The sequence below is a fragment of the Pseudochaenichthys georgianus genome, chromosome 24 (genome assembly GCF_902827115.2).
Source record: "Pseudochaenichthys georgianus chromosome 24, fPseGeo1.2, whole genome shotgun sequence".
Taxonomy (NCBI): domain Eukaryota; kingdom Metazoa; phylum Chordata; class Actinopteri; order Perciformes; family Channichthyidae; genus Pseudochaenichthys; species Pseudochaenichthys georgianus.
The window spans coordinates 23,493,356-23,516,853 of NC_047526.1; the positions used below are offsets into that span (position 1 = coordinate 23,493,356).

Genomic DNA, 23,498 nt, shown 5'->3' on the forward strand with positions numbered 1-23,498 from the left:
TGAGTTTAGGATGGCGAAGACACTACACTACCCATAATCCCAGCTATAGTTTAGGACTACAGTCCCCGTAAGGTACGCAGAGCGTCAAAACAGCTGTGTGAATGGAACGAAACCACGCCACAGACTATCCAAAAACTGGAATCGAACGCCCCTCCAGAACTACACATGATGGCTATTGTGTTTCGCAAAATGTTCTATGGGACGTCTCTACTGAACGTTTTCGTTTTGTCCCACAATTAGAAGTTGCCAGTAAAACACATTGGTGTTATTCAAATGTAAAACATATAATTAAATAAATGGGTGAAAATCGCTTGTGTCAAATTGCGCAGCATTAATATATACCCACAGACAGCTCATTGTTACTTTGTAATTCTACTCCACCCAATTCAGAGGTTAACCTGGTATTTTTACTCCACTGCATTTATTGAGTTACTTTGCAGATTCTGATTAATTATGTGAAATATAAACAACCCTTAAATCAGACTTTAGTACACCTGAGTAAAATTCAGGGAAGGTGATGTCAAGTGCCAACAATCAGGAGAGATATTTGATAGTTGGTGCTTGAGAAGACTAAACATGTATCTGCAATTGACATGAATGGAAACAAGTAATAAAGTATATTCATCGTTATTCTCTACTAATAGTTAATTAAAGATGTATATTATGGCTATTTGCACATCCCTTTCAAGATTTTCAAAGGTTATTGACAATCATATACACAACTACGGGGTTGTGTTTGTGTTATGCAATGAAAAACTTGGGTCACAGTCTCAACAGTGCATTACAAGACATATATCAATATGTGTGTACCTCCACCATTAAACTGTCATTTCTTATTCTTTCTACATACATAAGAGTTAATTAAGGTGTATAATATCAGTTAAAATAAGGTGCTTCAACATAGTTAACATTGCAGGAAAGCAATTATAAGACGTAATTACTTGTCAGGCTTAATATTTATCTGTAGATAGATACCCCCAAAGACCTTAATCTGTTATCTAATGTTAAATAAAGGTTAATCCGTTTTTTCTGTTTTGCACCTCCTCTTAATATCTGTGTACATCTTATTAGGGCTGTCAAGTTAACGCGTTAATAACGCGTAACGCAAAAATAAAATAACGGCACTAATTATTTTAACGCGATTAACGCATGTGTATTTTTTTTTCCTCGGCCGCCCCATAGTTTCAGAGCGCATCGAGTTAAAATACCATCTACAAGCTGATGCTGACAGCCCGCTCCGCCACCCGTTGTGGCAGACCACACTTCCACGTGTAGGAGCAGACACAGTTGTGGTGGCTTAAAGCCCAGCTGCTCCGCGCCGTCCGTTTAGATGAGCCTGGTTCAGATTAATAAGAAAAAGGAGTTCAAAACACCGGCATACAAGTTTAACAATAATCTGATTTTAATGGTTAAAAAGACACAATACGAAATACAGAGTGCCCTGTAACAGAGCACTCCGGGCTCCCCGCTCCACTGCTGTGCGATACAGGTATCGGGACGGCCAGTCAGCAACAGGGGGCACCGTGCATGAATAAACAAACAGTATATATGGACCTTTTGGGGCGGGAGAGTCACTTCTTATCTTCACTGGATTCTACTCCTTTAATTTCCCAGAGAAGGTTTTCACACAAATTATTAATTTCTCAGGGAAGGTTTCCCAAAACTATTCTTTCTCAAACAATCAAAACATTGTACAAGATATATTAGAATCAAACATTGGCCCCAAAAAGAACCTTGAAAAGGACATGTGTGTGCGTTTGGTAAAGAGGAAGTGTATGTGTGTGTTTTTGATTATATTGGTCAGGGAGTGTATGTGTGTAAGGGTATAGGGGAAAGTGTGTGTGTGTGTGTGTGTGTGTGTGTGTGTGTGTGTGTGTGTGTGTGTGTGTGTGTGGTGTGTGTGTGTGTGTGTGTTTGTGTGGTGTGGTGTGGTGTGTGGTGTGTGTGTGTGTGTGTGTGTGTGTGTGTGTGTGTGTGTGTGTGTGTGTGTGTGGTTTATCTTGGTCAGGGAGTGTATTGTGTGTGTGGTCAAGGTGTCTGGGAAAGTGTAAGTAAGAAGGTTTAATATATAGGATTACTTAAAAAGTCCCAAATAATACATGTTCACTTCAATAAAGTTCAAGATAATACCTGTTTACTTTAATACAGTTTAGAACAATATCTGTTTGCTTTAATGCTCACCGATGGCCATCAGGAGGACCGGGAGGGTTTGTGTGGGCCCGAGCGAGCGAGGAGAGAGGACCTTACGTGCATTGTGTTGTTAGCATCTGGTGCTAGCTAGTGTTGGAGTTTACCGGACCAGGTCCGTCCTCCGCGCAGATCGTTTGGATATGGCCAGAGCGGGGTCGCCGTCCGGATCTGCCGATGACCTTTCTTAGTTCTGAGGGAAAAGGAATTGTGTCCTAGACACTATTCTCTGTTAGCTGTACAAAAACTAGACTTTGCACTCCAATGAATTGTTTCTTCAAATAAGCACTTTATTACACAGTTCAACAAAGATATATCAATCCGTACTATACCACAAAGCGCTTTGGACTCCTTCTTGAGTTCCCACCGTGACAGGCTCGTCAGTGTGAGATCCCAGTTGAAGTGAGTGCCGAATTCTGAATATATCTTTTTCTTTATAGTGTTTGCTGTGAAGCCCCCACCTTTGGTGCTCTCTGTGCTGCAGTCTGCCTTTTCTGCCCAGCAACACACAGTTTTAGCTAAGGTCAGGCCAGGGCCATACTCCCTTTTCCTAATTACCTGTTTTAACTGGTTTTCTCACAAGACAGTTGCGTCTGGTGAGGATCAGGGCCCCACATCTCGTCCTTGAAGATAACAGGATGTAGCCGGCCAGCAGTAAACTTTAACAGCAGTAAACTTTAACACGTTATTTTTCCACTCAGACAGCTCAATGTTTCCTATAACAGGATTTACTATATCTTATTCACAGTTACTTTTTCCTTATCTTTATCCTTCAATCCCCCTTTTGCCCCATTCTAATGATTGGGGCAACAAAACAACGCTATTGTTTATGTACATTTATGTCAGCTGTTTTAGGCTTCTGTCTCTCTTTCCCACATTCTGCCATACGGTGGTGCTGTCGGGAAAGTGTCCATTGCTGCTGCTTCTTCTTCGCCTTCCTCAATGTCTGGGTTGTTTTCTAAGGATAGCAAGGCGAGTTGTTGGCCCAGGGGAGTAGAAGGTGCTATGGCGGTACTAATTATTTTGTCCACCATTGAGCGGATACATGGGATGCAGCAGCACCCGCACAAGGTCAAAATTGCTGCAAACACGGCCATTGATATCTTGTGTAGTTTCATTTTGTGGGGAATTTGGATTATTACTTTGGTCAATGATTTGCCTCCCCCTGTCACCCACTATGATAATGATTATTCCAACAATGATGAAAAAACAAAGTGTTAAGGCCAAGCAATAGAGGTGTTGGTTAGGTCCTGAGTTCTTCTTCATCTTTCTTGTTCTTGTAAAAGTTCTTTGGTGTATCAGTGTAGGTGAGTGTCTCTTGTGTGGTGTGTGTATGTGATGCGTGTGGTGTACTGCCTACTTTGGGGGAGCGGTCCCTTGTTGTGCCTCCTCGCCGGCTGTTATCTCCTGGGCTGCCGTTGGTTCTCCTGTTGTCTCCTCCTCCTCGGAAGTTGAGTCGATGTCCACACTTGGGGGTTGGGGGGCTTCGGTTGTTTGCCTGATGTTCAGTTGGCCTAGGTCCTGGATGGTGTCAGCGAGGGTCCTGGTAGGTGCTGGTGCTTCCACACACCTGCTCCAGTGGTACCACGTGTCCCCCTTTCCTTGTAGGCGGACGGCATGGGATGTCCTCTGGGTCACTCGGTCGGGGCCGGAGAGCCTGGGGTTGACAGTCAGCCTCCTGCGTCTCGGGTCCCCCTTTCGGCGTCAGCAACCTGTGTGGAGAAATCTGATACAAATCCCTCAAGCCTACGCTCCGGGCTCTGGGGCCCTCGGCTGTTTGACCCACCACTGCGTGGCCACTTGGAGCCTGTTGGTGGGGTGTCTTAAAACAACAGACGTCTGTGCACAGGTTTTCTAAATTAATTGTGCAGCTTCAGAATCTTAATACTTGGACTGTGCCAACTAAATAAGAACCCCAACATCTTTAGGTAAACTAAATAACATATTTCAATAGCTCTGAATTTCTGACAAGCATCTGTATTTATTTTTAAATGAAATCCCTGAGATCCTATTAAAAATCTGAATATGATTTGAACTGCTAATGTTTCTGGTAAAGAAACACACTAATCTTATGGATTCAAAAACAACCAAAATCACAATACTAACAAAGTGAATGGCTTCCTGGTGATACTGCTTCTACCCGTCAGTGCTTAGATATTATCCCGCTGAAAAAATGAATACAGAATTCCAACAAACTGTCCTCAAATGTCTTTCTATTATGTATTTAGATTAAATGTATATCCCCATAATGACCTCAACAATAAAGTCTATGGCTTTTACTTCTTTACCAGGCTAGTTACATGAGGTTGTCCAAATTACATTCTCTCATTACATTACTATGTTTTAACTTTAACTGTAAATATGTTCTTTCTACATTTCAAACCTTAGTTACTTTAATACCTGTTGACACATTAGTTGACACATTACTCACAGGTCAGCTTCTTAAGTCCATCTCTCCCAGCAGCCCCTTGGCCACTGATTCTCTATCTGTGTTACCTGCTATAACTCAATCAATATTAGAGACATGTCAACATTCATCAAACAGTGTGTTATCCCCAAATATGGAGCAGGTCAATTCTAAAACTGTCAATCAATGGTCAGATTGAACAATGGAGTTGGGCAGCAGGTTCCTTTCAGTCCCTAAATGAAAAATGTACATTGTAAAGTTTACACTCCCCCTTTTTTACACATTATCTCATGTGTAAACAAAAACCTGTATGGGAAGAAAACCTTCAGGTCATAATGGATTATAAGACAATACCAAACATTTTTCCCAAATGTACATCCATCATTTCCCACAGTAAACACTCCAGTAAGTGTCTCTCTCCATCTTTCAGTCCTAAAAGAAACAGAACCTTCAAATGTCATAGTTTGAGTTTCACATTCTTCAAACCGCCACCGCCTGTGGGAGTGAAACATCAAGTAGGTTAGAAACGGTTTCCCCTTTTGTGCAATGTTAGGAAACCTCATTTCACACATTATTATCACACAGAAATAATGTGTTAGTCCAAAACATGCTTGATTAGTCATCGTTTTAAATCATGCAGTTGCACTGATCAGATGCAAACATACACTCACTCACACCGTCAGGTTGTAAAGTCAGGTTTTGGTCAGGTACACCTCAGAGTCAGTCATTGACAGTGCCTTCCCAAGTTACCCTGTCTGTCAGGGTCAAAGGTCAGTTGGTCTCAGTCTTTTTGGCCATGTGTCGTGCCCTGCAGAGACTCCGATGTTCCAGCACAGGCCAGCATCCTCCGTCTATAGAAATCTGTATATATGGAGCGCCATCATTTATTAATTCACAATTACAACTATAATGTTCAAGATATCTCTGTTCTCCCAAATTCCCTGAAAAGTGTTAGCCAAAAAATGTCACTTCCTTATTGTACTACTACTGCAGTTCATTTACACCTAATCAATATCAACACGTCTAATAGATGTAATTCAGAAACTTGTGTACATCACTATTATCTTGTGTCAAAACATTATCAGGATCTGTGAAACTCTTCTATGTATTCCATAACTCATTCTATTAATTTATCTTCAATTCTGGTGCACTTAAAGAACAATGTTACCCTCTTTAACAGTGCGTGGAACCCTGGGTGTCCTGAACATGTAACAATCACTCCTTCCTTTATCAAGGACCTAAAAACAGAAGTAATTTCATCAATGGTTTGTAGCTGAACTTAGGAATCATCCCTCATGGTAGGTATGTTTTTACTTTTTAACATCTCTAAATGTCAGTTAATTACCAACTAAATGAATGTCCATTAGGAGGTGGTGCCGCTAGTCCTCTAAACTCATAATCGGGTGCTGTGCGCTTCCTGTGAAGCTGCAAGTAAGATTTTAAAACCCACTGCAGGGTGGGTCGAGTGACCCCTCCTCCCTATTGGTCGTCAATAATATGCACCCTTCTAATGGGTGATTGAAGGCCCCACATTATTTCCCATTTCAGCCTCAGCCCTCTTTACTCTAAAATTACTTTTTAAATAGGAATATGTAGAAATGGAACAAATATTCAATCTTCAGAAAAGTTCTTAACCAATGTCTATCTGGTGAACAGCCAACATATTTTAAAATGTCAGATGTATAAAAATAAGCCTAAATACTTCCTTACCCTCAAAGTCCAAATCTAGACACAAGGTGAACAGTTTTGGTAACGGACAATTTAATCTAAAAACAAAACAAAATTGGACTTGTGTCCTTATTTGTTCTTCAAAATACATTAGCAAATACCCTGCGAAGTATTCGCAACCTAACTAACCCTCCCTAGGATATGAAATCCATTAATCCCTTTACTCATAGTTAGTTTATATGTCTAAATTATTATGTGTGACCTAATAATCAGATGTCTTATTTGTCAACCAAGAATATTAAACTTTAATCTTTTCAGCATTCCAGACCATCATTTAAACAATCAGCCTCCCCTCTCAAACACTAATGTTATTGTTGTACACCACCCTCTGGAAAACTCTTGCACAGTTATGCTGTCAAATCATCGCATATTTTCCTCAGAGTCTGAACCGCCTGAGACCAGCCTGTCTCAAGATCTTGTCACATTGTGAACAGTCAGTAATGCGTTGTCCTCTGCAGCTGTAGCCAATAGGATCAATGAAACTCTTGCACTGGGATGTCCTGAGGGGGAAGGCACCTCTGGATCAATGTGCTACAGTCAGCAGACACACTTGTCCTCCGCACAGCAGGAATCCCCCAAAACTGCTGTTTCTCTTCCCACCACTGTTGCCTTGACAACGAGGTACACGCAAAATGTCAAACCCTCCTCAGATGCGTTCTTTGCACAGTTCTTCTGTTTCTGTAGTGAGCAACTCTTCACCAACACACTGATTCAGAGTACAACCCAAAGGTGGCGCACAACTTTCCAGTGCCGCTGTAATCACAATAAAACCAGCAACTGGAGATAAACTCAATTTAAATCTCTCCCCCAAAGGGTTACGAAATAAAACGGCTGAGTGTCTATATGGTCAGGAATGCTGAAACATGTGAATGTTAAAACAAATCAATGGCAGTAGTCTACCCGGATTCTTTACTCCATTAACAGTAGTAAAACCACATTGTAAAATCTCTTTTGTCTAGTTGAAGTCCTGCTTACTTCATCTTTAAAATCTTCTTTAATTTGAAACCAAAAAAGGTCTTTAATGGTATCAATTGTGGACTTCCTTAATATGAATTGTAAATGCAACATATGTTCTCTGTAGAACACAGATATGACAGTAGCTGCTGAAACTGGTTAATAGCAGTTTTCTGTCAACCTAGTTAAGCATGTTGTTGTTATATCTAGTAAATATATTTTTATTTCATGTTTACTCACAAAACAATATGACATTATTTAGAAACAAGTTGTACTCTCTCTGAACTCTTCAAAACATCTACTTGTCTTTCTCTTTCCTCCCTGTGCCCTGCAGCTGCCGGCTCAAGTTTCCCCTCATCAATCACCGGTGTGTTTGTGCAACACCTCTGTCATGCGTAACCATTTAACAGATTCATTCTGACTGACAAACTCATAACAACCTCCCGTTTACTTTCTACTCTTTCTTCATAAACTTACAAACACAATTAATGTCTACTAATGATATTATAAAAACACTAGGTGGAATAATCCACTATTATGTTCAATTTGAATCAAACTTTAACCTGCTTCATATACTCAGCAAACAGTATTATTACTTTCCCTCAACGTTACTGTATGCAATAAATGCCTTCGAAATATAAGTAAACTTCTCAGTAAATGACAAATACCACGAAATTCACAATGCAATGTAATGGTACCAATCAGTTCTCAAAACCCCTCATAAAACCACAAAGTGACGTAACTGTATCCTACAAAAACTATGCTAAAAACAGCAAATTATAGTTTCTTATTTATTTCAATATCTACTACTTGAGCTCCCACATTGATCTATTCATTTTCAATGTTATTCACTCCTTGTTTTAAATTCAATGCTCTTTCTTCATGCATTTAAGAAGAGAGAGAGAAAAAAGAAGGAGGGGGGTGTGGGTACTCTCACAGACACCCCGGCTTGAACAGGCATTCCATGAGGGGGGGGGGGGGCTTCCTTGAAACAAGAATGACTTCGTATCTATTTATCTGACTAGGTTAATATGTGTTCACTTGTATTTATTAATACACTGGACAATTCTTGTCGTTACTCTTAATGTCCTTATTCTTATTTATTTGAATGTCCGTGGAGCAACACAGAATATTGAAGAACAGAGAGCAGCTGACCACAAATGAGCTTCCCCTGTTATATAAACATTAATATATTCCTTCTGACTGACAAGCGTTCAAAAACCCTCCTGTTTATCACTTAGGCTACTACTTTTTGTTTTATTCATAACCTAAAAATACAATTGTGATGAATAGCTTGCTCTTTTTCTGATTGAAACAAAGAGTATTCTTCTACAGAATCCGAAAGTGGGGGGAGATTCTTTCACAGACAAATACTGACACCCCGGCTCCGGCTGGAGCTCTCAGCCTTTTCAAGAGAAGGGGGGCTTCTTTCAACAACTAATCAACAAACTATTGGTATACCAAAACATTTACCAACATAAAACAAGGTCTTTACGAATCAACAATGACAACCAACAGACAGAACAATCAACAAACAGCAAACATTGTACACAGATATATTAGCTACTGATACGGCGACAAGTTTTACACCTTACTATTGGCTACTCGTTTGACAAGTTTGACACCTTACTATTGGCTACTCGTTTGACAAGTTTGACACCTTACTGTTGGCTACTTGTTTTGACAAGTTTGACACCTTACTGTTGGCTACTTGTTTTGACAAGTTTGACACCTTACTGTTGGCTACTTGTTTGACAAGTTTGACACCTTACTGTTGGCTACTTGTTTGACAAGTTTGACACCTTACTGTTGGCTACTTGTTTTGACAAGTTTGACACCTTACTGTTGGCTACTTGTTTTGACAAGTTTGACACCTTACTGTTGGCTACTTGTTTTGACAAGTTTGACACCTTACTGTTGGCTACTTGTTTGACAAGTTTGACACCTTACTGTTGGACCGCGGCGGATCCTCATAAATGACGGGTTCCACCCGCTTCTCATCACAGATTTGTTTATACCCTTGTTGATCTATTCAGTGCACACAATTTTATTTACGTTTTATCTTTACTTTTTAGCTGAGACAATTATTTCTGCCATTTTCACACAATCCTAAAATGTAGTGGTATTTCAAACACATCTATTTGTTGTAACAGGCAGATGCTTACCTTGATTCTAAATGACCCGGGTTTTTGATTGTGTGAGATGGTTTCTTGTAAAAGCCGTAAACTCAATGTTTTTTGGTGTCCTCTCAGAAGGTCATCGGTGTCCGGACTTCCCGCTCTAGACCATCACGTCAGGGTCACCAAGCTGTTGGAGTTTACCGGACCAGGTCCGTCCTCCTCGCAGATCGTTTGGATATGGCCAGAGCGGGGTCGCCGTCCGGATCTGCCGATGACCTTTCTTAGTTCTGAGGGAAAAGGAATTGTGTCCTAGACACTATTCTCTGTTAGCTGTACAAAAACTAGACTTTGCACTCCAATGAATTGTTTCTTCAAATAAGCACTTTATTACACAGTTCAACAAAGATATATCAATCCGTACTATACCACAAAGCGCTTTGGACTCCTTCTTGAGTTCCCACCGTGACAGGCTCGTCAGTGTGAGATCCCAGTTGAAGTGAGTGCCGAATTCTGAATATATCTTTTTCTTTATAGTGTTTGCTGTGAAGCCCCCACCTTTGGTGCTCTCTGTGCTGCAGTCTGCCTTTTCTGCCCAGCAACACACAGTTTTAGCTAAGGTCAGGCCAGGGCCATACTCCCTTTTCCTAATTACCTGTTTTAACTGGTTTTCTCACAAGACAGTTGCGTCTGGTGAGGATCAGGGCCCCACATCTCGTCCTTGAAGATAACAGGATGTAGCCGGCCAGCAGTAAACTTTAACAGCAGTAAACTTTAACACGTTATTTTTCCACTCAGACAGCTCAATGTTTCCTATAACAGGATTTACTATATCTTATTCACAGTTACTTTTTCCTTATCTTTATCCTTCAGCCTCTACAGATATGTTTGGGGTTTTGACGGTGAGAAATGTTATGTAGAGAACATGAAATTTCACATTTGTGCATTTGAAAAGTAGCCAGTATTTGTTGTTTCAGAGTTCACTTGATGAAGAGGGACAACTAGAACTAATGAGAAGGGGGCTCTCCAGAACGACCTACAGCTCCCTCTGCCTGCCGGAAAACATCGCAGCTAGAGGACTGGAGTCCATCCCCAACTTTCATTTCAGAGATGATGCACTGAGGCTGTGGAGCATCATCAACAGGTGACTTTCTGCTTGATAGCTGTCAACCCTGGTGTTTGAGGATCAATGCCATTATATGCCACATTAGACAAAATAGGGGGACACAAGTCTTAAGATTCTGGACTTGAAATTGGATATTGAAGCAACAATCTCAAGATCCATCCATCCATCCATCTTCTCCCGCTTATCCGTGGTCGGGTCGCGGGGGTAGCAGTTCCAGCAGAGAGCCCCAAACTTTCTTTTCCCTGGCGACATCAACCAGCTCTGACTGGGGGATCCCAAGGCGCTCCTAGGCCAGCGAAGAGATATAATCCCTCCACCTGGTCCTAGGTCTACCCCTTGGTCTCTTCCCAGCTGGACGTGCCTGGAACACCTCCCTAGGGAGGCGCCCAGGTGGCATCCTAACTAGGTGCCCGAACCACCTCAACTGGCTTCTTTCGACGCGAAGGAGGAGCGGCTCAACTCCGAGTCCCTCCCTGATGACCGAACTTCTCACCTTATCTCTAAGGGAGACACCAGCCACCCGGCGGAGGAAACCCATCTCGGCCGCTTGTATCCGCGATCTCGTTCTTTCGGTCATGACCCATCCTTCATGACCATAGGTGAGGGTAGGAACGAAAATGGCCCGGTAGACAGAGAGCTTTGCCTTCTGGCTCAGCTCCCTTTTCGTCACAACGGTGCGGTAAAGCGACTGCAATACCGCTCCCGCTGCTCCGATTCTCCGGCCCATCTCACGCTCCATTGTTCCCTCACTCGAGAACAAGACCCCGAGATACTTGAACTCCTTCACTTGGGGTAAGGACTCATTCCCTACTTGGAGTGGACAGTCCATCGGTTTCCTGCTGAGAACCATGGCCTCAGATTTGGAGGTGCTGATCCTCATCCCAGCCGCTTCACACTCGGTTGCGAACCGATCCAGTGAGTGCTGAAGGTCGCAGACCGATGAAGCCATCAGAACCACATCTCAAGATGTCACACTCATAGATATGGGAAAATGCAATTCACATCCTGATACTGGTACATTTTATTGTTGTCCTCAGCTTCATCCAGTCAATGGTGGCATACTATTATCCATCTGACAGTGAAGTGTCTGCAGATTCTGAGCTCCAGGAATGGATCAATGAGATATTTTATCATGGATTTCTGGGGAATTATGACTCAGGTATATATATTTGTTGTTGTATGCTCCTTTCGAAATGTTTACATGTGTATGTAAAAGCCTAAGGCCCTGCAGTAGTCCTTTTTTTTGTTAGACAGATTGTAGAATATCATGTAAATTGGCTTTAGACGCCAAGTCAACCCCCTCCCTTCACATTAAGTTTGAACTTGCCTTAAATGGATAATCCATCTTTCCAAAAGGCTTTATCTTGATTGGATGATGATATTTCAGAATACCTGTATTAGTCCCACAGAGGGGAAATTTACAGCAGGAAAGAGCCACAGACGGCTTAGTGTTGCATATCTTACATGCGTTAAAGTACTTAGTTATAATATAATAAACAATATGATAAAAAAGTTACATAATTTTCAAAAATACTGATCAAATCTACAAATCAAATCCTGTAGCAGTTCTTATGATTTAGCAGCCCGGTATACATTACAGTTATTAAAGATGGCAGATGTATATAAAGTGTGTGTATATGTATATGCTGTAAAACTAAATTTAAGAAACTTAAACAAAGCATCACATTCTGAAATAGACGGTAAGTAGAATGCATGTAAAAACAAAAGCTGGTTATTACATTTTGAGATTTAAAAAAAATATACAAAAGTAGGATGAGATGCTCTGTGAGAAATGTGCAGTAGGCTTTTAACCAAACATTCTTGACAGGATTTCCTTCAAGCCTTCAGACTGTGGAGGAACTTATCCAGGTTGTCACTACAGTGGTTTTCACGTCATCAGCTTCACATTCTGCAGGGAACCGTGGACAGGTAAATATTACATTTTTAGAAAAAAGTAGTGAGTAGAATCTAGTTTTTTCGGGATTTGAATGTTCTTTTGGGTGATGAGGTCACCCTCAATTTGTACTGGCTATCATATAAATGTTTAAGTTCTTCAAATGTGACTATGCTGTACATCCTATAGTTAGACGTCAGTGTTTTGATCTCTGTACAACTGCTTGTCCAACACTTCTTCCAAAGTCCCAATGTGTTGGCGCCATAATGACTGGTTTTGTGCATGTAATGCTCCTTGCCCTCAAACCATTGAAAATAGAGATACAACAAAGGTAGACAATCCGGCTGGAGGAGCTTGCATCTTAGTAGTTCTTCTAGTTTAGTGATTGTTATCTCTCTTTTGATGATCCCACAGCTCCATTAAAGTATGTACACAAAACATCATGTTTTGAGCTAAAGATGCTATACAGTACATTAAGCAGAGTCAAAGAAGACAACTACTAACCCTAACCTAAAGTTCAATGATTTAGTGTTACACCTCTTGTGTTTTGTACAAAGAGTAAAAACAATGCAATTGTAACATTTTACATTGATAGCTGGCTGGCTCAGTTGTGAGCAGTAACAGCTTACTTGGTAACATTATGGGTGAGATTAAAGTAATTCAACATTCATCTCTACCATAAAGAAATTAGGAGAACAAATGAGATTTATTAATGTCAAACCATACCTTTTTTATTCTAACCCTTAAGATTTTTTTTTTTAAAGTTTGACCATCTAGGTTGGATTCCCAATGGTCCACTTATCCTGAACAAAGCTCCTCAAACTACAAAGGAACAGTCAAGCATGGAGGACATCTTGGCATATCTGCCCAAAAAATCAAGCGCAATACTTGTAATGTTATATACATGGCCGTTAAGGGGGAATTTCAGTGATTTTGTGAGTATCCTGCGTTACCTTAATCACAACCACTAACTCTACCTTTTCAAATATGTCCCATTCCCTTGCATAACATTTGGATTTTGTCCACGCCAGGAACCCCTCGGTACTTATCCTGAGCAACGCTTTGCTGAGCCTGCAGCCTTACAGATGATCGAAGATTTTCAAGCAGAGCTGTCCTCCCTCAGTATGGCTATTACCGAGAGGAACTCAAAGCTTGAGCTGCCTTTTAATTATTTGAACCCAAAAGAAATTGAAAACAGTCCAGGAATTTAATCTTGGTATTTGACCAAGAAAATACTTTAAACTGTGGTTCAAATAAACAACCTGCTGTCGCTTTGTTGTCCAATGTACTGCCATCTTTATACTGTAATCTTATCTTGAAAGTAAAGTTTCACATATTTATATTGTAGATTTTGTGTGCATCTCTTCACCAAACCATTCAACTGCAAGTATTCTAAAACCAAATGGTTAAAATTGTAAAGACAAATGGCAAATATCTTCATTAAGTAGGTTTTCCTGATATAAGGGTTGAGGCACAGGTGTTTAGTAAAATGAGACTTTTACTCCATTGCTTTGTTACCCTATAGATTATGTTCAGCAACTTCCGATATCACCTTTAGTACAGTATAAGGCTACGTTTTGTATGGTCATCGAATACAATTATTAATCTAACAAAGACGTAACACTATCATTTTTTAATTTATTTTTTTAAAGTCCGGTCAGAATGAGCAGAGGGAGGTTAGCAGAAACTGCAGCAGCATTTAGTGTGGCAAACAAAACTCCTCAACGCAAACAGTACTGCATAATAACTTGTTTCACAAGCTGCACCTGTGCAGTAGGTTCAGTGTGAAATGTTGTCATGTGTGCCTGGGCTGCGGCTACCAGGATGCATGAGCAGGATGTATGCATCTTGACACGTAACTGTTGTCTCAGCATTCTTGTTTTATCTCACAGCAACAATATTTGGTAAAATGTAGTTAAAATACAGCTTTAATTCAACATCAGTCAGTCTATGCCTTCAAAAGACTCATCCTTGGAAAAAAGTAGTGTCCCACTCTGCAGCTTCCCTGTCATTCAATGCCTTCAAGGTTTAGGTACAGTTACAAAGAGCTGGTGCTTGTTTTATAATCTGAACCTTTTTTTTACACTTTAAAAATACAGAAGCGGGTGGATGGATTTTTATTTATTGAAGATGAACATATTCAGGGTGTGCTTGCTAATATTTGTTGCTAGGTTGTTTTGAATTGAATATGTTACCCTCTTCGAACAAACTTGCTGATCCCTTCCAATGCTCTCAAATGCTTCCTGATAAATAACCTGACAGGGTTTTGAAAACAGCATGGATGTTTAACTTAATCTTTGAATAGTCAGTCAGTACTGTTGATGCTACATCGACAGCAAATCACAAGACTTCACCTCAAGAAACAGCAACAACTTGCATATAGATGCAGGGAACTAAAAATCAGACCGAGAGAGTAATGAATCGGCATTTCAGAGAGTTAAACAAATGTGTACTGTGGATTATTATTATTATGCCAAGTAGCCAGTATATTTTTATTTCTGTAAATAAATCACTCGAACCTTCCTGGCTGCCTTGACTGATTGCATATGGGTCCTCCTTTGGTGACTCAGCAGCATCAACCATCCTGACAGTCTATCACTTTGTGTGTTTATTATGAATTAAGTGGTTCATCATAAACATATTGTAAACTACAGGAATGTAGGTTATTCTTGCCAGAATGAGTGGTTTAGAACAACTGATACACCCCTCCCCCTCTAAACCTACATGTACAGTATACGCCTTGAAAACCAGAAAAACGCCCACTTTTAAGTTAATGCACATTAGGAGCGTTAGTCTCAAAAAAGTTAGTCAGTGCTGAGGCAGTAAGCAAGAAGACAGACTACAGCGAGGGAAAACCTAGAAGGTAAGAAATATGTTTTGGGTAGATGCATTGTATCCAAGTTAAAATATTTTCATGAAAGAAGGTTCACAATGCACAGGCAGTGTCAGCATTGTTTTGTTTTGTTGCGTATTGGAGCCTTCATTCTGTAAATTAAGAGACTCAAATGTGTTTATTTTTCCAAACAGTATCCACAGGTAACCATGGCTGAGTACAAGCTAGAGGTGACAACGGGTGCCATGCAATATGCAGGAACATCGGACTACATGTATGTCACCTTATTTGGAACTGAGGAGCAGAGTGAGCGAACTTTGATGGACAACTATGGCGTCGACTTTCAAAGAGGGGCAGTAAGTACAACCCAGTTAAACATCTGCACTTGTCTGTAAATAACAGATTGCATCAAGTAAGCACTTTAGATTTAAGTCATCATTTAGAATTCACAAATCCTACTTAGACAACAGTCACATTAAAACAGTTACTAAATCAGCCTACTATCACCTAAAGAATATATCTAGGATTAAAAGACTAATGTCACAGCAGGATTTGGAAAAACTTGTCCATGCTTTTATCTTCAGTAGACTCGACTACTGTAATGGTGTCTTCACAGGTCTCACTAAAAAATCTATTAGAAAGCTGCAGCTGATTCAGAACGCCGCAGCTCGAGTCCTCACTAACACTAAGAAAGTGGATCACATCACTCCTGTTCTGAAGTCTTTACACTGGCTTCCTGTGTGTCAAAGAATAGATTTCTGAATACTGCTGCTGGTTTATAAAGCTTTGAATGGTTTAGGCCCAAATTACATTTCTGACCTCCTGCTAAATTATGAACCATCCAGATCTCTCAGGTCTTCAGGGACTGGTCAGCTTTCTGTCCCCAGAGTCAGAACTAAACATGGAGAAGCAGCGTTCAGTTATTATGCTCCGAATATCTGGAACAAACTCCCAGAAACCTGCAGGTCCGCTGCAACTCTGACTACTTTTAAATCCAGGCTGAAGACTTATCTTTTTGTCGCTGCTTTTAATTGAACTATTCATATTTTAGACTGCACTGTAACTTTTATCCATGTATTTTTCCTTTTAATGTTTATTTTATTAGCTTTTCTTTTTTAACGCTTAATGTCTTTCATTTTTTGTAAAGCACTTTGAATTGCCTTGTGTTGAAAAGTGCTATATAAATAAACTTGCCTTGCCTTGCCTTACTTCAACGTGCAATCTATGTGACGTTAACTGCTATAACTCTTACTCTCAATATGCAGAAATGATATAAACACAATCTAATGGTCTTTCGCATTTATTGTACCGTTAAATTATACATTTCACTTTTTTTTCAAGTCACACTTTTAAAGGATAATCTGGTTTTGGCTGAGGCTTACACTTTTAAAATGCTTCCCTTCATTACGTTGTCCCAAATATCTCAGTTTCAATGTGCAATACATCATAATATATGTGTTGAACTATATTATATTGTAAATGGCAGTATATACATAAACTGTATATTCTGTTTGAGTTTACCATAAGGATGCTTTGACTTCGCAGACTACACCGTTGTAGGAGGCTGTAGCTTGGTTTCAATATGCACAAATAGTCTGTGACTGAGACTTTTTAGCAGATATTGTTTTTTTTTAATTATAATAGTATATATTAATATAATAACAATTATAATTATTATCCCAAGACAGGGAGCTACACCGTGAAAACCAGTTTATCTCTGGGCAAACTTCTGCTGGTTAAGGTTGAGAAGGACAAGTATTTATGTCTCCCAGAAGATGAGTGGTACTTCTCCAAAATGGTGGTGACGACTCCAGAAGGAGATGTCATTCTTTACCCCTGCTACAGATGGATTGGTAGGGGAGAAATTGTGGAGCTGAGAGGAGGGAGAGGTCTGCATCAATGTCCCCAAATAACTGATTCATACATATTAACCAGTGTTTTACATCTCGTTGGCTTTGTACATTTAAATTTGACTGCTATAATGTTCTTTTCATGTCCCAGCAATGAAAGCTTTTGAGGAGGATCACCCCCTGTTGATTGACCACAGGAAGAATGAGCTGATGCTCAAAAAGAGCTTGTTCGAGTAAGTTTCCATGTGAGCAGTAGAGCTGCCGTTTGTCGCCAAAGTTTATCTGTAGAAATGTCTATGTGCTTTTGGGTAACTTTGTTTGTTTTATTAGATGGAAGATTATGGCTGAAGGAATACCCCACATCAACAATTTCAATGACGTGTCTGAGCTCCCAGCTGAAATCCGCTTCTCCGATTCCAGACTAGCTGACATCAGTTACTCAAGAGCTATGACGTGGGTCAATATATTTAAATATATGTGTATATATTTAAATATATGTGTATATATTAATTACAATACAGCTCTATTCTCTAGACTTTTAAATATTGAGGGAAAGGGTAAATTGCAATTCATTTCTGTATGTTGTTTATTCCTGTGTTCTAATTGTTCCTTGTTTTACTTCAGTGGTATTGAACTCAAGGTTAAGGGGCTGCTAGGATCTACTGCACAATGGGAAAGCATTGAAGACATAAAAAGAATATTCTGGTATAAAAAGACAACAATGTCAGGTATGTTCTTTTTATCCCATTTACTAGTTGTCAGTGTAACTCACCCCATCTATGTCATGGTTTCATAACAACAGATAGATATTCAGTAGATGTTTTTCCTGGTCTACTCTGTACAATTATTTGTTTTCTACAAAGTTAAGTATTTCAGTAAAAGTAATTATTTAAATCCAACATTTTTGCTTTACAGTCAATGACAATGATGATTTTGTTGAACCTGAAAAACCCCAAAACATTTTAGAAAAATTATATTATATTATTTATTAAATGAACCAATTGTTATTCGTATTAAACCCAATATATAATGTTGGTATATTTTTTATATATCAATTGCTATTCTTCCAGAGTATGTTGCAGACCACTGGATGGAAGATGACTTCTATGGATATCAGTTCCTGAATGGAGTCAACCCCGGTGTTATCAAGCGCTGCTCAGAGCTTCCCACAAACTTCCCGGTCACAGAGGAAATGGTGAAGCCGTTCCTGGAAGAGGGAAGCTCTCTGCAGAAGGAAATGGAGGTATGAATGAAGATTAACTTTAAATGGATGGTAATCTGTGTTTCGGAATCATGATTTGTCCATTTACTATCCCTCTGTCATACTTCCTTGACTTGTTACAATTCTGTGATACCTCTCGATGACGTCTTAAACATTTCTTTCTTATGTCTCTCCAGAAAGGCAATATGTTCCTTTATGACCAGAAGAAGATGGATGGAATTCCCCCTGCAGCCTATAATGGTGAACCTCTGCACGTGACTGCTGGTCTCTGTTTGTTCAACGTGAACCCAGAAAACAAACTGATGCCAATTGCAATACAGGTACTGTAAAATATATTTAAAAGCCAGCATGTAATGTTATGGGTCTTTACCATGGTCAGTCTATGGAAAACATTCTTTAAGGTATCGTGAAGGGAGAGTTAATAATCTATTTTGTTATCAATTTCCAGTTGAATCAACAACCATCTGAGAAGAACCCCATCTTCCTGCCCAGTGACCCAGAAACTGACTGGCTGCTAGCCAAGATGTTCATTAAAAATGCAGATTGCATGGATCACGAATCAGTCCATCACCTCATGAGGACTCACTTTCTGGCAGAGGTCTTCGCTGTTGCAGCTCTCCGCAGCTTCCCTGTGATTCACCCAATGTACAAGGTATAAGTACTCCACACAACAGAGGTAGTGCAGGTTTTTTGTATTCCCTTGATCTGAAATAATGCTTAGAATTTGTATTGATTGATTTTCAGGTATATTATGTCTATACTAGAGATGGTTGATAGTAAAGCTGAGACAGGAAATGTTCAAAAATAAAGAGGCATGCGTGCAAACAAGTTTCCTTGATTAAACCCCATTACTTTGCGAGGTTGAATGCAAAGTGCTATGCTGAGATTAACGTAACACAACATGTGAATTCCAAAAAAACGACTCTACTCTAAAAAAGGCCTTTTTGAAACGCTTGCCAGATGCCAGAAGTGCAAACAGGTTGTGGCTGGGGTGAGAGGTATCCGTGAAGATGTTGCACACATTTAAAACACATCTTTTGACGCATGAAACACAACTTTCATGTGTGTATTAAATGTGTGTATTTGTCTCACTGTTTTTGTATCTTTGATATACTTGTAGATAGTGCTGCGTACCGGTACGCCGAACCGGTACTGGACTTGTAAAAAGTTTCGGTTCAAGTCCGGTTAAAACCGGAACGTCGGGAACCGGTACTTGGACTCGCAAAAAAACTACCACTTACGTATATTCTGGTTTCTGTGGTTATTTAAACATTCCCTGATAAACGTTATTCAGCGGCAATAAATGAGTGCTAATCCCAGTGTGCTCAGTGTACAACATCACATGTCATTTCACCTTCGATTCACGGTTTGAAAACGTAGCATTTCGCCACATGCTAATGCTAACCGGAAGTGAAGACTTTTCAGAATAAAAGTATTAAATTAATAGTGTGAACTTCCGGTTTTTTCAGAATAAAATTGATTTAAATTAAATAGTGTATTTAATTCAAAATTACGCCATATCAACATTGATTTTAATTTCTAACAGTATGTATGTACATCACTATGTATGTAGTATGTACTGTATAATGTACACATGTAGAGTTGTAGAAAAGACATGGTGTACAGACAGTACAGTACACTCTGACTGTACAGTCACTACAGTGTAGCCTATACTGTATAGTAGGTGTGTAACAGTGTAATGCGTATGGTCTACTCTACACTCTACCTTTCAGCAACGTTTTAGGGATTTAGGCTCAGTCAGCTCAGGGACTGTTTGGTTACTTTAGTTTGGTAAATGAAATAAATGTTTGCACTTTGTAGTAGTTCACTGTAGTTGCTGTCATAAGTCATTTGTAGACTAAGTGGCAAAAAGTATTTTTTTTACATTTGTACTTTGTAGATAAATGTAGACACAAGTTGGAAGGGAGCACAATACACCTGACGAGTTTGAATTTGAGTTGATTATGAGTTAATTTTCAATTGATAATTAGCTCACAATAAGTTCACTTTAGTCACACAACTTGACACAAGCCATGGGTTCAGGTCCGGACTTATAAGTCCGGACCTGAACCTGAACCTCTGGACTTGAGTCCGGACCTGAACCTGAATGTGAGTCCAGGTACGCAGCACTACTTGTAGATCATTTTGTTATTTGTCATTCACTTTTTTTTTTCTTCTTATTTTTCATAGAATTTTTTTGTTACTTCCATTTCCCCGGGCGCTGTACAATAGCTGCCCACTGCTCCTAGTACTAGGATGGGTTAAAAGCAGATAACAAATTCACTGTGTGTGCTGTGTGCTCTGCATGTGTGACCATTAAAGAGGGGTTCATCCCTCCCAATTCTTTCTAGATCTTCTTTGGAAACTGGTTTTATGAGCCATTAGTTTGTATTTATTGAAGAACTCAAACTTTTATAACAAAAAGTGATACTTAACTTGTTGGAGTCCAAGCACTTTATAATTATCATGGTTATATATTTTCAAAGAAGTCAAAGCACTGCTTTCAGTTGTGTTTGCTTATACAGTAGCTTCCTTCATTTAGTGGGAATGCTGTTTACAGTCCAGCCGTGAAGACATCTACGGGACAGTTTTGAGATTTCTTCAAATGCCGTTGCCATGGCAACACAATGCTCGCCATGAAACACGGTTTTCTCATAACTTCAGTGAAACTGCTCCAAACGCCCCAAAACTTCACAGGTTTGGTAACGATGCAGCCATCAACGCATCTAAGCGTAGTATGGGGTGTCGACAAATGCCGTTGCCATGGCGACAGATCATTCGCCATCAAGTTAGTTCAGAAGTTTGCAGTTCAAATATTCTACTGCTTTTCCAAGCCTTTTTACTTTCTTTTCTTCTCTCATCACACATTCAAGCCCCCTGTGTTAATGTATAATTTCAATCTAAATTCTTCACTTTCTTCTTACACATTACATTTCAGAATAGCAGTTTAGCATTAGATGTTCAGCATAAAGCATTCCCACTAGCAATTTCTTCAGGAATTGCATTCTCTAGTTTACACTGATGTTCTGCCTGTTGTCTGCTGAATCAAGCATTTTACTTTGACTTTAATATTTGTTTCCTCTGTTCAGCTGCTGTTTCCACACTTCCGGCACACTCTTCACATAAACACTAGAGCGCGCCTAAGTCTATTAGGACCTGATGGGGTTTTAAGTAAAGTAAGGCTTTTTCAAATACATATTTGTGAATATAAATAAAAATGTTATCATATCACACCTTGCAACTTAAATTCAGTTTTTTGGATGGTTTCTAATTTGATGTCAAGAAACTTGTCTGATGGTATGTGTATTTTTGATTTGTTAGAGTTCACTTGGATTTGTTGGACTAATGGAGCTCATGAGAAGGGATCTCTCTGAAATGACCTACAGCTCTCTCTGTCTGCCTGAGAACATCGCTGCACGAGGACTGGAGTCTATCCCCGACTTTTACTACAGAGATGATGGCCTGAAGCTGTGGAACATCATCAAAAGGTTTTACCTATTCATAAATACTGTGACTGTCCACAGTGATTCATTGTACAAACACCATTAGAGACTTTCTCAGACGCTCATATTATTAAAAATACAACTGTTTTGTGTTTGCCAGCTTTGTGAAGGCGGTAGTGGAGCACTATTATCCCTCAGACAGTGAGGTGCATAAAGACACTGAGCTGCAGGACTGGATCAGTGAGGTCTTCACACATGGCTTCTTAGGAAACAAAGCTGCAGGTATTTGTCCCATATTCTGAAGTCATTTGTAAATATGAAACATATTATAATAGTATATTTTAATGCACATAGTGATTGACTTATGAACATATTGTGCTGCCAACAGGGTTTCCAGCAGCCTTTCATACTGTCCAGGAAGTGGTTAAGTTCACAACCATGGTGATCTTCACAACAACGGTTCAACATGCTGCCGTAAACAGTGGGCAGGTAAATAGTTGGGGCGTTAGAATATGTATTGGTCAAGTATAAGTTTGCCAGACCAGCCAATTGCTTTTGTTTCCTTTACAATAACCATTCCGTTTGCAGGACATTAGCTTAGCATTACAATGGAGTAAAGGTTGCCTTTTTTTCTATAATGTTTTTTTTCATAATTTAGTATGACTACAACTCCTGGGCCCCCAACGCCACGCTCCTTCTGCGCAAACCTCCTCCAACCACTAAGGGGCAGTCAAGCATGAAGACGGTCCTGGAGACCCTCCCGAATGTTGGCGAGACAGTCCAGTTGGCAGCATTGACTTGGTTGCTTTCAGACAGATACACAGACTATGTAAATTTGGCGTCATAAATACTTACAGAAGGATGTCCTATCCTGATTTTAATGTTTTTCTCTTTTTTACCATTAACTTTGCTTTGTCAGTTTAATTTTGTTTCCTGATTGTGTCCTTCTGGCAGATTCCCTTGGGAACATACCCAGAGGAACGATTTGATGAGCCTGAGCCTAAGCAGATGATAAAGGAATTCCAAGCAGAATTGTCGTACCTCAGTGAAGCAATAACATCAAGAAACTCACATCTTGAACGACCCTACACATACCTGGACCCTGCAGAGATAGAGAACAGTGTTTCTATTTAAGCAGATCTGCAATTGTATCCATGTATTTCTCATCACCTATTTTGCATGCTGGGAGTTCAGTTATACTTTTAATGTAGTGTATAATTGCTGGGACAGATAGATGAGATGTAATGGATAATTAGTAAGTTGTTGGATACTGGTAAGGGAGGACTAGAGTATATCTTGGTTGTGTGATGCTGAGCAGAAACTAAACTGACTAACACTGGCTTATCTAAAGCCAGTTGAGTAGCACTTGAAATGTTTTTGCTCTATGAAGCCTGGGGCCTATGCTACGAAGCTGGTTCAACCTAACCTGGATATGTTTGAGTTAGCCGGTTGGCCTAATCCAAAACATACGCGCTCTCGCTAAACTGTACTACGACGCTGGTTATCAAGTGAATCGCTCAAGCCAGCCGTGTCCTATCTAGTTAGGTGCGCGTTCACATGAAAGGGGTGGTATTTGGAGCATTCGACCAATCACAAACATGGAGAAGCGTACTGACAGCGCAGCGTCATACTTCCTGAATGAAAAGTGAACTTTAATACTAGTCAAAAATGAAGAAGTTAAACTTTAAACATCCATGACTTAAACACTTTATCCAGGATCAAAGCCTCAGAGCTGCA

General features: G+C 39.8%; 1 protein-coding gene and 1 long non-coding RNA gene across 2 annotated transcripts; both read left to right on the forward strand.

Moving 5' to 3' along the window:
• Positions 1–11,559: 11,559 nt before the first annotated feature.
• LOC117440267 (uncharacterized) lies at positions 11,560–13,753 on the forward strand. Its single transcript, XR_011642650.1, has 4 exons — positions 11,560–11,678; positions 12,348–12,448; positions 13,178–13,348; positions 13,445–13,753. It is a non-coding gene; the product is annotated as an uncharacterized lncRNA (long non-coding RNA).
• A 1,702-nt stretch (positions 13,754–15,455) lies between these two features.
• LOC117439644 (hydroperoxide isomerase ALOXE3-like) lies at positions 15,456–22,895 on the forward strand. The gene is made up of 14 exons (XM_034075629.1): positions 15,456–15,602; positions 16,931–17,135; positions 17,248–17,329; positions 17,427–17,549; positions 17,721–17,824; positions 18,167–18,339; positions 18,495–18,638; positions 18,767–18,970; positions 21,408–21,494; positions 21,640–21,806; positions 21,922–22,043; positions 22,150–22,250; positions 22,420–22,590; positions 22,716–22,895. The coding sequence occupies exons 1-14, from the start codon at positions 15,456–15,458 to the stop codon at positions 22,893–22,895; spliced, it is 2,010 nt and encodes a 669-aa protein (XP_033931520.1).
• The last annotated feature ends 603 nt before the right edge of the window (positions 22,896–23,498 follow it).

Coding starts and splice junctions, on each gene's coding strand:
- LOC117439644 (XM_034075629.1), top strand. CDS start 15,456: ATGGCTGAGTACAAGCTAGAGGTGACAACGGGTGCCATGCAATATGCA. Junction 21,807..21,921: donor CTGTGGAACATCATCAAAAG/GTTTTACCTATT, acceptor TGTGTTTGCCAG/CTTTGTGAAGGCGGTAGTGG. Junction 22,251..22,419: donor CTGCCGTAAACAGTGGGCAG/GTAAATAGTTGG, acceptor TTCATAATTTAG/TATGACTACAACTCCTGGGC.